The following is a 12,676-nucleotide window of genomic DNA, read 5'->3' as shown; positions in this document are numbered from 1 at the left end:
TGTGGGTGGAATGCAGTATTATTGGCTGAGTCATTTGCCAGCCTATATTTCAAGTGGGAAACTTTCGCCCCAGGGGCCAAGACTTACCCAAGGCCTACAGCACATCCTCTGCACCTTCCTTGGCTAATTTTGCCTAGCTGGAATGTGTCCTTGGATGGCTGTAGAAACCTGCATACTACACAAAAGTAAAAACCCCATTTCTTGCCTTGCCCACCTTTGTCTCTGTCCCCCATGATATTGGTGATATTCACCAATACCATGCATTTGCTCTATTATTTTCACTAACAGAGGTGTTTGCGCACATACTTTACCCTAGCCTATGCATTTTTACGCATGGCACTCAGCTGGAGAACTGTATCGCAAAATTCAGAGAAGTAGGCATTTCAAAGTGACTGTGTTCTGGTTTTGCAAATTTATTTGTTTATTAAAATATTCATACGCCGCTGTTCTAATCGTACAAAAATACCAGAGTGGTTTACAACAAATTTGTATCTGAAACCACACTTTTTAAAAAACAAAAAAACCCATACAATACAAATTAAAAATCCATAATCAGCTAACTATTATGGAAAGACAGGACAGAAAAGTTTTTAACATACCGTTTTGGAAAGCACCAATCAGACGGACCCACCCTTAAATATGGAACTGATTCCAAAATCAAACTGCCCCCATCCCTGCTCTTCAGACCCCAATTGCTGCCTTCATCTATCCACTCCCTGCCAGCCCATGTTATGACAGCAGCTGAAGTAGATGGCTTCACTCCACTGCACAGCAGGCCCAGCCCTGAGTAGGTTATGCATGGGCAGTTGGACCTTTCATGTTCACCTCTGTAAGGATTAAAACTGGTCTGATTCAGTGGAAGGCTGCTGCAAATGCACTGATGTGAATAACCAAGTTTCTTCATATTTTCCGAGCTGAAGGTGAAGTCTTCTGTCCCTCGCGGAAAGTGCTCCTTTTTTCCATTGCATTTATGCTTTCAGAAAGTAATTTCTCTCTTCCCCCCTCCCCTGTATTTAGGCCCCATAAGCAGCGTCTTGGTGAACAAATATGGCAGCCGGCCAGTCATGATTGCGGGCGGGATCCTGGCTTCATTTGGAATGATTAGCTCTTCATTCTGCAACAGTGTCCTAGAGCTTTATATCTGTATAGGTGTCATTGGAGGTAAGTATTAAACCGCTATCCCAGACAAAGCCCGTGGGTTTCAATTTTTTAAATGATAATTCAGCTTGTGGTGCATGTTCTTTGCACCATTCTTACTGGGTCACGTGCAGTTACAGCCCAGGCATTGATTAGCTCGTGGCAGCACTTATTATAGTCATCAGTACTCCATTTTTCTACAGGTTCTTTTAGCCTTTAATCATGTCACTATACACAGCAAGGAATACAAATCCAACTGTGCCCAAAATGCCCCAGTTGCTGTTTGCCATGTTATAAGTTTATTCCCAGTGTAGTAGAGTTTCATGTGGAAATTCTGTATAGGAGCAATGCAGTGTTTCCAAAAAAGGGGGGGGGGCTTGAGTTACAAGAGCCTGAGGATTGGGTTTGTATGATGTAACATCAGCAAAAGCCCTATTGATAGAATGCCCATTCTATTAAACTCCCGTTCATATGCATGCAGCCAGCAGACAGTTTGCTGTTCAGCACCCACCCTAACAGAGCCTCTAGATGGCTTGTTTTCTAGGCTTAGTTATACTGCCTAAGGCTGCTGCATGCTCAAGCAATGGTCTGCATTTGTGAATGAGAAACCACACACAGATCAAGAATGGCACACAGGATTGTTGTCTCTCAAACACAATCCTTTTCACAACACGATGCTGTTACCAACCTACAGGCTGAAGTTGAGGCTGCAGTTTGTCATGTCCTGTCAATTCTTTCAGCCTTGAGTCACAAAGATGCAGCATGCTGACCTGGCTGTGCAAAGTTAACTGAAAGATGCATGGATCAAGTTATGACAGGCAATCCTGTATGCTTTAAAAAAAAAATCAAAAAAATCTGTAGCAGTAGCCATGCACTGAGTAGACATGACAAGTAGACTTCTGAAGACAGAGACTGATTCAGGATCTGGCAGGCCATGATGACACTGACCTGTGCTTGAGCAGCTTGGAATAGCTTCACCATTACAGCCACCAGACTTATCGTATTTTTCCATGTATAAGACGCTCCCATGTATAAGACGCCCCCTATTTTGGGGGACTAAATTTAAAGAAAATTAGGGGAGATGGCCCAAAGTTGTTAATTTTTTTTAAAGGGGGAATTGCACTCGCGCCATCACAGCCCAGCAGAGCCGTTGCTGGGAGTTGGCAACGTGGGCAGCCGCTCCCCCCAAGCCCTGGTGGGAAGCTTCCTAGGGCATGGGCCACCAACCAACTGGCTGGCATGCACAGCTTCCCCTCCACATCACTGCAGGAAACGCTCTCTAAAGCATGCACCTCCCGCAGTGGCATGGGGGGGAGTTGCACTCCCGCCAACCAGCTGGCTGGTGTGCACAGCTTTCCCTCCATGCCGCTGCGGGAGACACTGGAAGCCAGTGTGGTGTAGTGGTTAAGAGCGGTAGTCTCGTAATCTGGTGAACTGGGTTTGCTTCCCCGCTCCTCCACATGCAGCTGCTGGGTGACCTTGGGCCAGTCACACTTCTTTGAAGTCTCTCAGCCTCACTCACCTCACAGAGTGTTTGTTGTGGGGGAGGAAGGGAAAGGAGAATGTTAGCCGCTTTGAGACTCCTTCGGGTAGTGATAAAGCAGGATATCAAATCCAAAACTACTACTCCTCCTCCCTAGAGCACGCGCCTCCCACAGTGGCATGGGGGGAGTTGCATGCCCACCAACCAGCTGGCTGACAATGCACAGCCCCCCCCCATGCCACTATCCAGCTTTTTTACATCTAATACACGTAAAAATATGGTAAATTCATTCACCTTATTCTCCCAATAGCTTTGTGAGGTAGGTTAGCCAAAGAGAAAGCAGGTCACTCCAAGCCATCCCAGCAAGTTTCATGACTATATAGAGATTTGAAGCCAGGTCTCTCCTGCTCAAATCAAACCCGCTAGCCACTGTGTTACCGGTTTGTGAGGACTTAGAATTAGGCTGTAGAATGAGAAAGAGTGTTATCCACATAGGATGAATAACATCCATAGAGGAAAGACATCTTTGCTCACAGAATATAACATGAATGCATTCAGGGCTACTCTTCCTTCTGGTAACTAATGTAACCCAGCTGTAAGATTGCTAGAGGCAGACTGGCTGCCGGCGATGCCAGGCCTATTCCGCTATATTCTTCCTGTAAGGTTCCCAGTCACAGCACCAAACAAGGAATCTGAAATGTTTGTGTGAGTCTCTCCTCCATGGGAAACCTCGGGACCCCGCAGTGATGTGGGAGGGCGTCATTTTCTGTGTAACGGCCCATGTCCATTAAGCATTTTAAGCCTTATTTTTATGTGTACCTATTCAAACCTAAGTAAAGGATAAAGCTAAAGGCAGAGGATTTATCCTTCTAAACTCTTGCCGTTTTCGTCGAGAAGGTGACATTTAATAACTTCTGTGAAATGAACCAGGAGCAAATTGGATTATAGCTTAGTAAAATACAGAAACAGTGTGCTCAAGGTCTTGATATCATTGTTCCTCTGTCACTCCGTTGTCTGCAACATGAATCGTGCGTTGCAGAGCTCTCGCTTTTATTGCACTGCAATTTGAGGGAAACGAGAGAAATTTTGTGTGGCATATCAGTGACATTAAAGCACATGGGAAGCAATGAACGCTCACGTTTATTTGCCAGCGCCAACAGCTTTTTAATATTTCTGGAGAATTACTAGCTGGCATTTTGGCTGTTTGTTGTTTATATGGGGTGCTTGGAAGGTGAAAATTTGGTACTATTCTTGGGGAATGCTCTATTTTTCATGTTTTGTGTGTGTGTGTTTTCTTTCTTTTAGGTTTGGGCTTGGCCTTCAACTTGCAGCCAGCTTTGACAATGATTGGCAAGTATTTTTACAAAAAACGCCCCATTGCTAACGGACTGGCCATGGCTGGGAGTCCAGTGTTTCTAAGTACTCTGGCACCTCTCAATCAGTTTCTCTTCAATGCTTTTGGCTGGAAGGGAAGCTTCCTCATTTTGGGAGGGCTTCTTTTGAACTGTTGCGTGGCCGGGTCTCTTATGAGGCCCGTCGCACCCACACCAGCCCCTGCGGTCAAAAAAGACGTAGAAAAGGGGAAAGGAGATTCTGCCTTGCACAAGAACGACAAGAAGTCCGTTTGGCAAACCATCAACACATACTTAGATCTCTCCCTTTTCAAACACAGAGGGTTTCTGATTTATCTATCTGGAAACGTCATCATGTTCCTTGGCTTTTTTGCCCCCATTGTATTCTTAGCTCCTTATGCCAAGCACAAGGGGATCGATGAATATTCTGCTGCGTTCCTCCTCTCCATCCTGGCTTTTGTTGATATGTTTGCCAGGCCGTCCATGGGCTTGCTCGCAAACTCCAAATACATACGGCCCAAAATCCAATACTTCTTTAGCTTTGCCGTTTTGTACAATGGCATCTGCCACATCATGTGCCCGCTGGCCGAAGACTACACAGGCTTGGTTGTGTACGCAGTACTTTTTGGACTTGCCTTCGGCATGGTGAGCAGTGTCCTTTTTGAGACCCTCATGGATTTGGTTGGTGCTAGCAGGTTTTCCAGCGCTGTAGGACTCGTCACCATTGTGGAGTGCTGCCCTGTTCTTTTAGGACCTCCGTTGGGAGGTGAGTATATCGATGATGGTCATGATAAAAAAATGGCAAGTATGCATTTGATCTGTTAAGCTTGGCTGGTTGGTGCAAGTCAATATATGAAATTTAACTCCATGCCCACCTCATTCAGATTTATTTGCTTTCCTGGCCCCACTGGAATCAAATGTTTCCTTGTCCACACATTTCCTTCTGTCTTTAAATCCTGTGTGAAAACATTTTTTTTGAAATTCCTTACTCCTTGGCCCTTTGGTTCCCTGCACCCGCCCTCCAACTTCCTTCCATGTTTCCATAAGTTCCCACCTCTCAATCAAGCAATTCATATCTTCTGGTCATCCCAATCAGATTTCTCCCCTCCCTCCATTCTCCACTGGCTTTCATCAGACAGCACACAGTCTTATCGGACATGGTGAGCTTTTTCCACAGGCTCCCCTTTCCTCACCTCTCTTTCTCTTCCACACAGCATAGGCAAAGATCCTTCCTTCTACCATTTCCTACTGTACCCTACAATATTATTGTTGGTATTACAGGTCTATCCTGCATTTCCACCATGAAGACCAAGGCAGTGTACATGCCTGGTTCCTGGGAATCACAAGTGCGGGGGGATGCTGTTGTGGGCAATCCCACAAGATGCTGTTGTCCTTTAATGCAGTGGTAGTCCTTTCTGAATTTCCTTCAACGGGTATAAGGAGGGAAGAGCAATGGATCACCAGATATTCTTATGGCTTTTATTTTTATTCAAAGTTAGGTGTGTAGACATTGATATAATTTTAATTTGCCCTGGTCTAAATATAAAAAACCATTGAACAGAACACTGAATTATCGCAATTGAACTCAATCACGACCTTTAATTGCCATGCAAAAAGAGCTTTCTTCAATTAGAAACTGGCTACTCTAGCTCTCAGTATGCCACCTAGTGGTGTATTTACCTCCTGGGTTAGTAATGATCAGTCCTGCATAGACTGCTAGTTTCTTACTGAAGATTCCCGAACTTATTTGGGCATATACGCTTTCAGAGTTTCTGCCCTTCTTACACCCATCTTGCCATTTACTTTTATTTAATGGTGGCAAACATAGCATTACTTTCTGTTGAATCCCTTGACAGTCCATAGATGGGAAGGATCCCATCTCCCATTATATAGTTTACTTATTTTATACCAATGCACAGGCAAAAGGACAATTCATAGCAACTCATAATCAATAAGCTACATCTGTGTTGCTCTGGATTGGTCATTTTTCAGCAAACAGACAGCACCTTTCCTAATGTGAATTCTCTTCCTCGTTCACTGCATGCACACACACACACCTCCAACCTTGCAGTTCTTGAAGTAAGGGGCCTTACACCAGTGAAGCATTTCCAGAGAGGTAGTTATGTTAGCCTCTTGGAACAAAAGAGTCTTGGGACACCTAAAAATCTGTCAAAATTTATTCTAGTATAAGCTATTGTTTACTCAGGCTCACTTCATTAAATGCCTAAAGTGAAATCCTAGTTAACAAGTATGCAAAGGAGAACATTTGAGGTAAGAGTCAAATGGCAATGCAATGCAAAATTACAGCCAGTGATGAGCAGAGTTTAAATATATGTTAAATTTAACATATAAGAGCAGCAGATTTATGATGATTGCCTTAACTCTTGAACCATTTGCAAGGAACAGTCAACGATAGCACAGAAATCCTGGCACTGTTGAGCTAAGTACAGTGGTACCTCAGGTTAAATACTTAATTTGTTCCGGAGGTCCGTTCTTAACCTGAAACTGTTCTTAACCTGAAGCACCACTTTAGCTAATGGGGCCTCCTGCTGCCGCCGCGCCACCAGAGCACGATTTCTGTTCTCATCCTGAAGCAAAGTTCTTAACCCGAGGTACTATTTCTGGGTTAGCGGAGTCTGTAACCTGAAGCGTATGTAACCTGAAGCGTATTTAACCCGAGGTACCACTGTAACACTATTTCTACTTGCAGAAGTTGCATTCGGACCTTCCTTTCTGTCTTCCACGAGAGAATGATTTGTTTAATCTTCAGTATTATTTGCAGGGATTCTCTTTTTATCTTCCAGGTTTGCTCGTGGACATAACGAAAGATTACAAATACATGTATTTTGTCTGCGGTGTCATTGTCATCGTTGCAAGCATCTGGCTATTTATTGGGAACGCGATCAACTACAGACTTTTGGCAAAGGAGAAGAGAGTGGAAGAGGAGAGGCAGAGAGCCCTCAAGCATGCCGATTCCAAGGAAGTGGAGCCCTTGACCCACAAAGAGAGCGAAGAGACGGTCAGCAGATCGAGCAAACTGCCAGAAAACCCATCAGAAAGAGAAACTAATATTTAATGTGTGCGCACACACAAAAAAGAGATGTGGTTCAAATACTCATATTTATAACTTCCATTAGAAGTATTTCTTCAAAGTACAGGCCAGGTTTTATAGAAATAATAATCAGTTGCAATTCTGAAGGGGGGGGGAGGAGTTTGCAGAACATAAAATAAAACCCGTCGCTTAGATCCCAATCCGTCCCCTTTCATGGAGAGAGAGAGAGAAGGTGCAGAAGGATTCGCCGTAGAACATCATAATTTCTCTCTCTCCCACTGTGCTGCCCCAGAAAAAGGTAACCATGGTGCATTTAGATTATCTGAAACTCTTGTATTTAGGGGGGTTGGGGGGAGCTCTTTAGAAGGGAATGCTTCAAAAAGTGGTAAGCTAGATCTGCTGCATTTGGGACCCCTCCTGCTCACTGGTATTCAAGCCTGGCCCTCGCAGTTTCGATGGCTGTAACATGGCCAACCACTCACAGCTAAATGAAGCCTTTCTGCACCTTGCCTGAAGCATCTAGCACCTTGAAGCTCCTCAGATGCAAAATCTGTATCCACCAGCAGTGCAGAAGTAGCATGGTGCAGCAAAGGCGTAGGTTATGCTGTAGTCCTCTGTGGATCCAGACCCCATTCTGTTCTCTGTGCAGGGACGGAATAGGATTGAGGCATTATATTGTGTTTTGTTTTGGTGTCAGAAGTATTAGGTCTCCTGTTTTTAACTTGGTGTGAGTGAGTCCGTTCAAATGCTGACTCAAATCTGGGTAGAACTTGGACGGCAAGGTCTTCCAAAAAAAACAACAACAAAAGATTCCTGCTACAAACATGTGTCTAATGCAAAAATAGGTGGTTGTCTAGGAATGGAAAACAAAGGTCTTAATCCTTCAGATATTGATCAATGCCTATTGACCTCTTCACATGGTATGTTTTGGGCCAGAAGGAGGAAAGAATGTGAAAACATGATTTTAAAAATGAAAGGTTACTGTTAACAGCTACCTGAGCGAAAAGCGCACAAAGCAAATTACTCTTTCATAGGGAACTTTCAGTGGATCAAAAGCCGTTTTCTTTCTGATCAAATTTTACTATGTGGATTTTCAAGGACAAACGAAATCAGATACAAGAACTGGTGGGTTTTATTGCTAAGCGCAATAGGTGTTTTAATTGTGGCAAATAAAGGGTCATTTCCCTCTGCTGTAATAGATTTGACACTGAAATATTTACAGCCTGATCCTAAGACTTGCAAAATAATACTTAGGATGGGTTGTGTCCAACTGCTGCATTGTTGCAATATCACAAATACGTAGATATGCTGGCACAGACGTTTAGGATCAGGGTATAACTTCTGAACAACACGTTGCCTTGTGCTCATCACTGTATTCCAGACATGTTTGAAATCTGTTTTACATTTGTAGTTGTCACTGCCACTTTACCCAGTTACCTCTGTTCTTGAGACCTTGGACTCAAAAGTGTATTTAGATACACAAAACTGACCCCCCCTAACAAAATTCCTGCCAAGTAGGAGTTAGGGCGAATCTACACTGGTTGGTTATAATGTTAAAAATACGTTATAAAAATGTGACACCAGAGGGTGCTGCAGAGCAGCGATCCATTGGCAATGGGAAATTGCATTGAGAGCTATGTAACTTTTATAATAACGTTTAATAGCGTTTTTCCAGATCAGTGTAGATTCCAGCCTTAGTCCTTTACTACTGTAGACCATGTGTGCTCAGGCATTCATAGGGCTAATAGGGACCAGATAAAATAAATGTGGGAGCTGCATACAGCCTAGTTGGTCATCCTGGATTTCTCCCCGCTGTCAATATCAGAGACAGTAAGCTTTTTCGTCTCTGTAGGTAGATCAAATTATTTGAAGGCCAAAGAAATCTTCTGGCAGTTATCAGTTCCTTATGGACCAACTTGGTCCAGAGATTCAAAGCTAGTAGGTTGTTTCAGCCCAGCGTCCACAGAAATGTACCTATTGGTCATGCAGAACATTTCCCAACACTGATGAAATTGAAGTAGCACCAGATCAGGTCAAAGTAGTATGTATTGCAGCTGGTGTGTTTGTCAGTCTTTGCAAAGGAAGTCCTCAGCCTCATCCCAGCTGCATTTCCGAACTCAGCCTGGCCAATGCATCCCCTTCCGTAAGCCCCTTTCAGGTCAATGGTGCACGTGGCCAGATCCTTCCTCCATTTCTAAGACCGTGATGGCAATGCAAAGTAAGACTGTCAATCTTGCATTCGTGCAGAGTATGAGGTGAAACGTGTGTTATACACTATAGCGGGGTCAAGCATTATGTCCTACAGAACACCACTTTAACGGTATTTCAGTCTTTCACCTTTAACAGGCATGACCAACCCCCAGGAGACTGCAGTCTACTCCCAGTATAACAAAACTGGCAGTGATCTACCCACTGTTGTTGCCAAAAGTTGCTGGCCTTTTTTTAAGGGGAGGATGGAGGATTCTGCAGAGTTGTTTAGCTTTTGGGGGGGTCGCGATAGACCTGTATTGCCCCCACGATCAACTGGTAGATTGCAGTCAACCGGTTGGACATGCCTGATCAATAAGGTCCTATATAACCCAGTATTTGATCTGCATATAGCTATGCTGTTATATTTTCCATAGAAAATGAAAATGAGCCACCAATTTACAGTGTGCTCCCCACCCCCATTATGCCTGCAAAAGACAGCCATTCTTTCAAAGATGGATAAGATGAACTGTAATCCTTGTGCTTGAGATACGCAATAGGTAAAGGTAAAGGCACCCTTGACCATTGACTCTGGGGTTGCGACGCTCATCTCGCTTTATTGGCCGAGGAAGCCGGCGTACAGCTTCCAGGTCATGTGGCCAGCATGACTAAGCCACTTCTGGAGAACCAGAGCAGCACATGGAAACACTGTTTACCTTCCAGCTGGAGCGGTACCTATTTATCTACTTGCACTTTGATGTGCTTTTGAACTGCTAGGTTGGCAGGAGCAGGGACCGAGCAGGGAGCTCACCCCGTCACAGGGATTCGAACCATTGACCTTCTGATCGGCAAGCCCTAGGCTCTATGGTTTAACCCACAGCGCCACCTGCAATGCATGCTGCTTAAACCAAGAACCAAAAAAGTAGGGTGCCCTCTCCATTCTGTGCCCCTTTAGCATTGAGTTTAACCTTTCTGTCCAGGAGAGGGGTGGAGGAAAGAGAAACTTGTTTAAGCTTCATGGAAGCAACAGCACCCACCCCTGTTTTTAATATGGATCACTCTCAGGGCCTGTTTGTTTCAGCCAGAACTTGCCGGAACTCAGTTATGGCACCTCTCAGGTGGTTGCCATTGCCATCCTAAGAGAACGAGGGAAGTGTTGATGGTGAGTTCTGGCACCTCTTTTTCTAGAAAAAAAGCGCTGATCACACCCAAACATCAGTTCACAAATATGGGGGGTGGGGGGCTTTGAATGAATAGGCAGGATGGAGCAAAGGTAATGGTGGTGGGTTGTCCTATGGTATAGCCCCTCTCCACCTGTAATCTGCTACACCAGCAACGTAACTGAACAGCAAACTATCTACACATCCAATGAGACTTATTAATAAAGCAAGGATGACTTCAGTCCCATACTAGGAAAATGTTCTCCATTATGACAGGTGGAACCGGGGTGAAAGGTTGTATATTGCAGGTGTCCTACTTGGGATTACAATGAATTTTGTACCACCATCCATGGACTCCCTATCAGTCGTGAAAAGGCCAAACACTCTCAGAGCTGGCGGTCATGTTTTAGTTTGACCAGAATATTTCCCCCAAAATGCAAAGCTTTATTTCCCCCCTGGTTGAGTGACTAGGAGTCACTCACTTACATAAGAAAAATTGTAGTGGTGTCTTCAAGGACATAATTGGGACGAGGGTTCACTTTGATCCTTGTTGACCCCAGATTCTGGGATGAGGGACCGGTTTCACCTCTCCACTCTGCTGTGCTGTAGGCCATTTATTTTATCCTATAGAACTCAATTAGCAGCCTTTAAAAACCAAGCCAAACTTTATCTGCATAGCCCGACTCTTCACCTATTTACATATATACCTTGGGTTCATTTGCTTGATGTGACACATAAATATATATAGATGATTGCCACTTTTTTCTCAATATTAAGCCATTATTCACAGTTAAGCACACATGGTATAAATTAAGTGCATTGCTGTTTAACATTACCTGCCTGCAAGGAAAATGGTAATTTGTTTTTTTTAAAAAAGCAAACCACACACGAATCTCACAATGAATGTAGTTCAAGACAATGTTTGTTTAATATATGAGGAAGAGAAGGTGCAAAGCTCTCGGGTGGATATTTTAGAACAAATGTTTTAGAAGTGAAAATTCAGGGTTTGATTCATAAAATATGTATGCACTGTTTATGCAGCACTCCTTTCAGAAAAGTAGGAACGTTTTCAAATTCATTGAAGCTCTTCTTTTTTTTTAACCTCTAAAAATTTGACTATTTGGCAGATTCTCAAGCATATTAAATATGCTAACACCTCAAGGGTTGTTTTTTTTATTTTAAAAAAGAGGGGAGAACAAGGTGACACATTTGCCCCCGCTCTCTTCTTTGCATATCTTATTTGTTGTTTTGGAATAATTTCATTATGTTTTGCTTGTCTTTATTTACATTGGTATTCTATGTACTGTAAAGGGAGAATGCAAAGCTGATCCAAAGCATCACTGCCTTTTTTGAGACCTAAGGCACTTAAAGCACATGTCTGCTCAGAGCTGAACTTGTAGTCCAGGATCTGGATAACCATGTGGATCTCCTAGATCCTTTAAAGTGGATCTAAGCTTGTTAGTTACAGCTGTAATTCTCTACTTCTTACCCCTTGACATCTTAACATTCCTCAATTTTACAACAATTTTTAAGATATATTTTGAATTTCTTCCAGTCCTCTTCCACTGTCTCTTTCCCCTGGTCGCGGATTCTGCCGGTCATCTCTGCCAGTCCCATAAAGTCCATGACCTTTGTCTGCCATTCTTCCAGAGTAGGTAGTTCTTGCATCTTCCAATACTTTGCCAGAAGAATTCTTGCTGCTGTGGTAGCGTACATAAAAAAGGTCCTATCCTTCTTTGGCACCAATTGGCCAACCATGCCCAGGAGAAAAGCCTCAGGTTTCTTAGGAAAGGTCCACTTAAGGACTTTCTTAATTTCATTATAGATCATTTCCCAGAAGGCTTTAACCCTCGGGCAGGTCCACCAAAGGTGATAAAAAGTACCTTCAGTCTCAATGCATTTCCAACATTTGTTATTGGGCAAATGATAATTTTTTGCAAGCTTGACTGGGGTCATGTACCACCTATAGATCATTTTCATTATGTTTTCTTTTAAGGCATTACATGCCGTAAATTTAACACCGGTGGTCCATAACTGTTCCCAGTCAGCGAACATAATGTCATGACCGATGTCTTGTGCCCATTTAATCATAGCTGATTTCACCATTTCATCCTGTGTATTCCATTTCAACAGCAAGTTATACATTCTTGACAAATTTTTTGTATTGGGTTCTAACAATTCTGTTTCTAATTTTGACCTCTCCTTCTGAAATCCTATTTTCCTGTCCTGCTTAAATGTCTCATTTATCTGATGGTAATGCAACCAATCTCGAACTTTGGACTTTAATTTCTCATAACTCTGAAGT

General features: G+C 43.4%; 1 protein-coding gene across 6 annotated transcripts in view; it reads left to right on the top strand.

Annotated features, from left to right (window-relative positions):
* SLC16A7 (solute carrier family 16 member 7) overlaps nucleotides 1-9,595 on the top strand; it is a 104,174-nt gene extending 94,579 nt beyond the window's left edge. For all 6 annotated transcript variants that reach the window (XM_081878031.1, XM_081878032.1, XM_081878033.1 and 3 more), the window contains 3 exons: nucleotides 1,018-1,161; nucleotides 3,926-4,738; nucleotides 6,777-9,595. In XM_081878031.1, the coding sequence (XP_081734157.1) occupies nucleotides 1,018-1,161; nucleotides 3,926-4,738; nucleotides 6,777-7,048 (1,229 nt within the window). In that variant the 3' untranslated portion in view covers nucleotides 7,049-9,595. The remainder of the gene's footprint in view (nucleotides 1-1,017; nucleotides 1,162-3,925; nucleotides 4,739-6,776) is intronic.
* The last annotated feature ends 3,081 nt before the right edge of the window (nucleotides 9,596-12,676 follow it).

Source organism: Podarcis erhardii (genome assembly GCF_964252035.2).
Source record: "Podarcis erhardii genome assembly, chromosome: 10".
NCBI classification, from domain to species: domain Eukaryota; kingdom Metazoa; phylum Chordata; class Lepidosauria; order Squamata; family Lacertidae; genus Podarcis; species Podarcis erhardii.
This window is presented reverse-complemented; position numbering and strand designations above follow the sequence as displayed.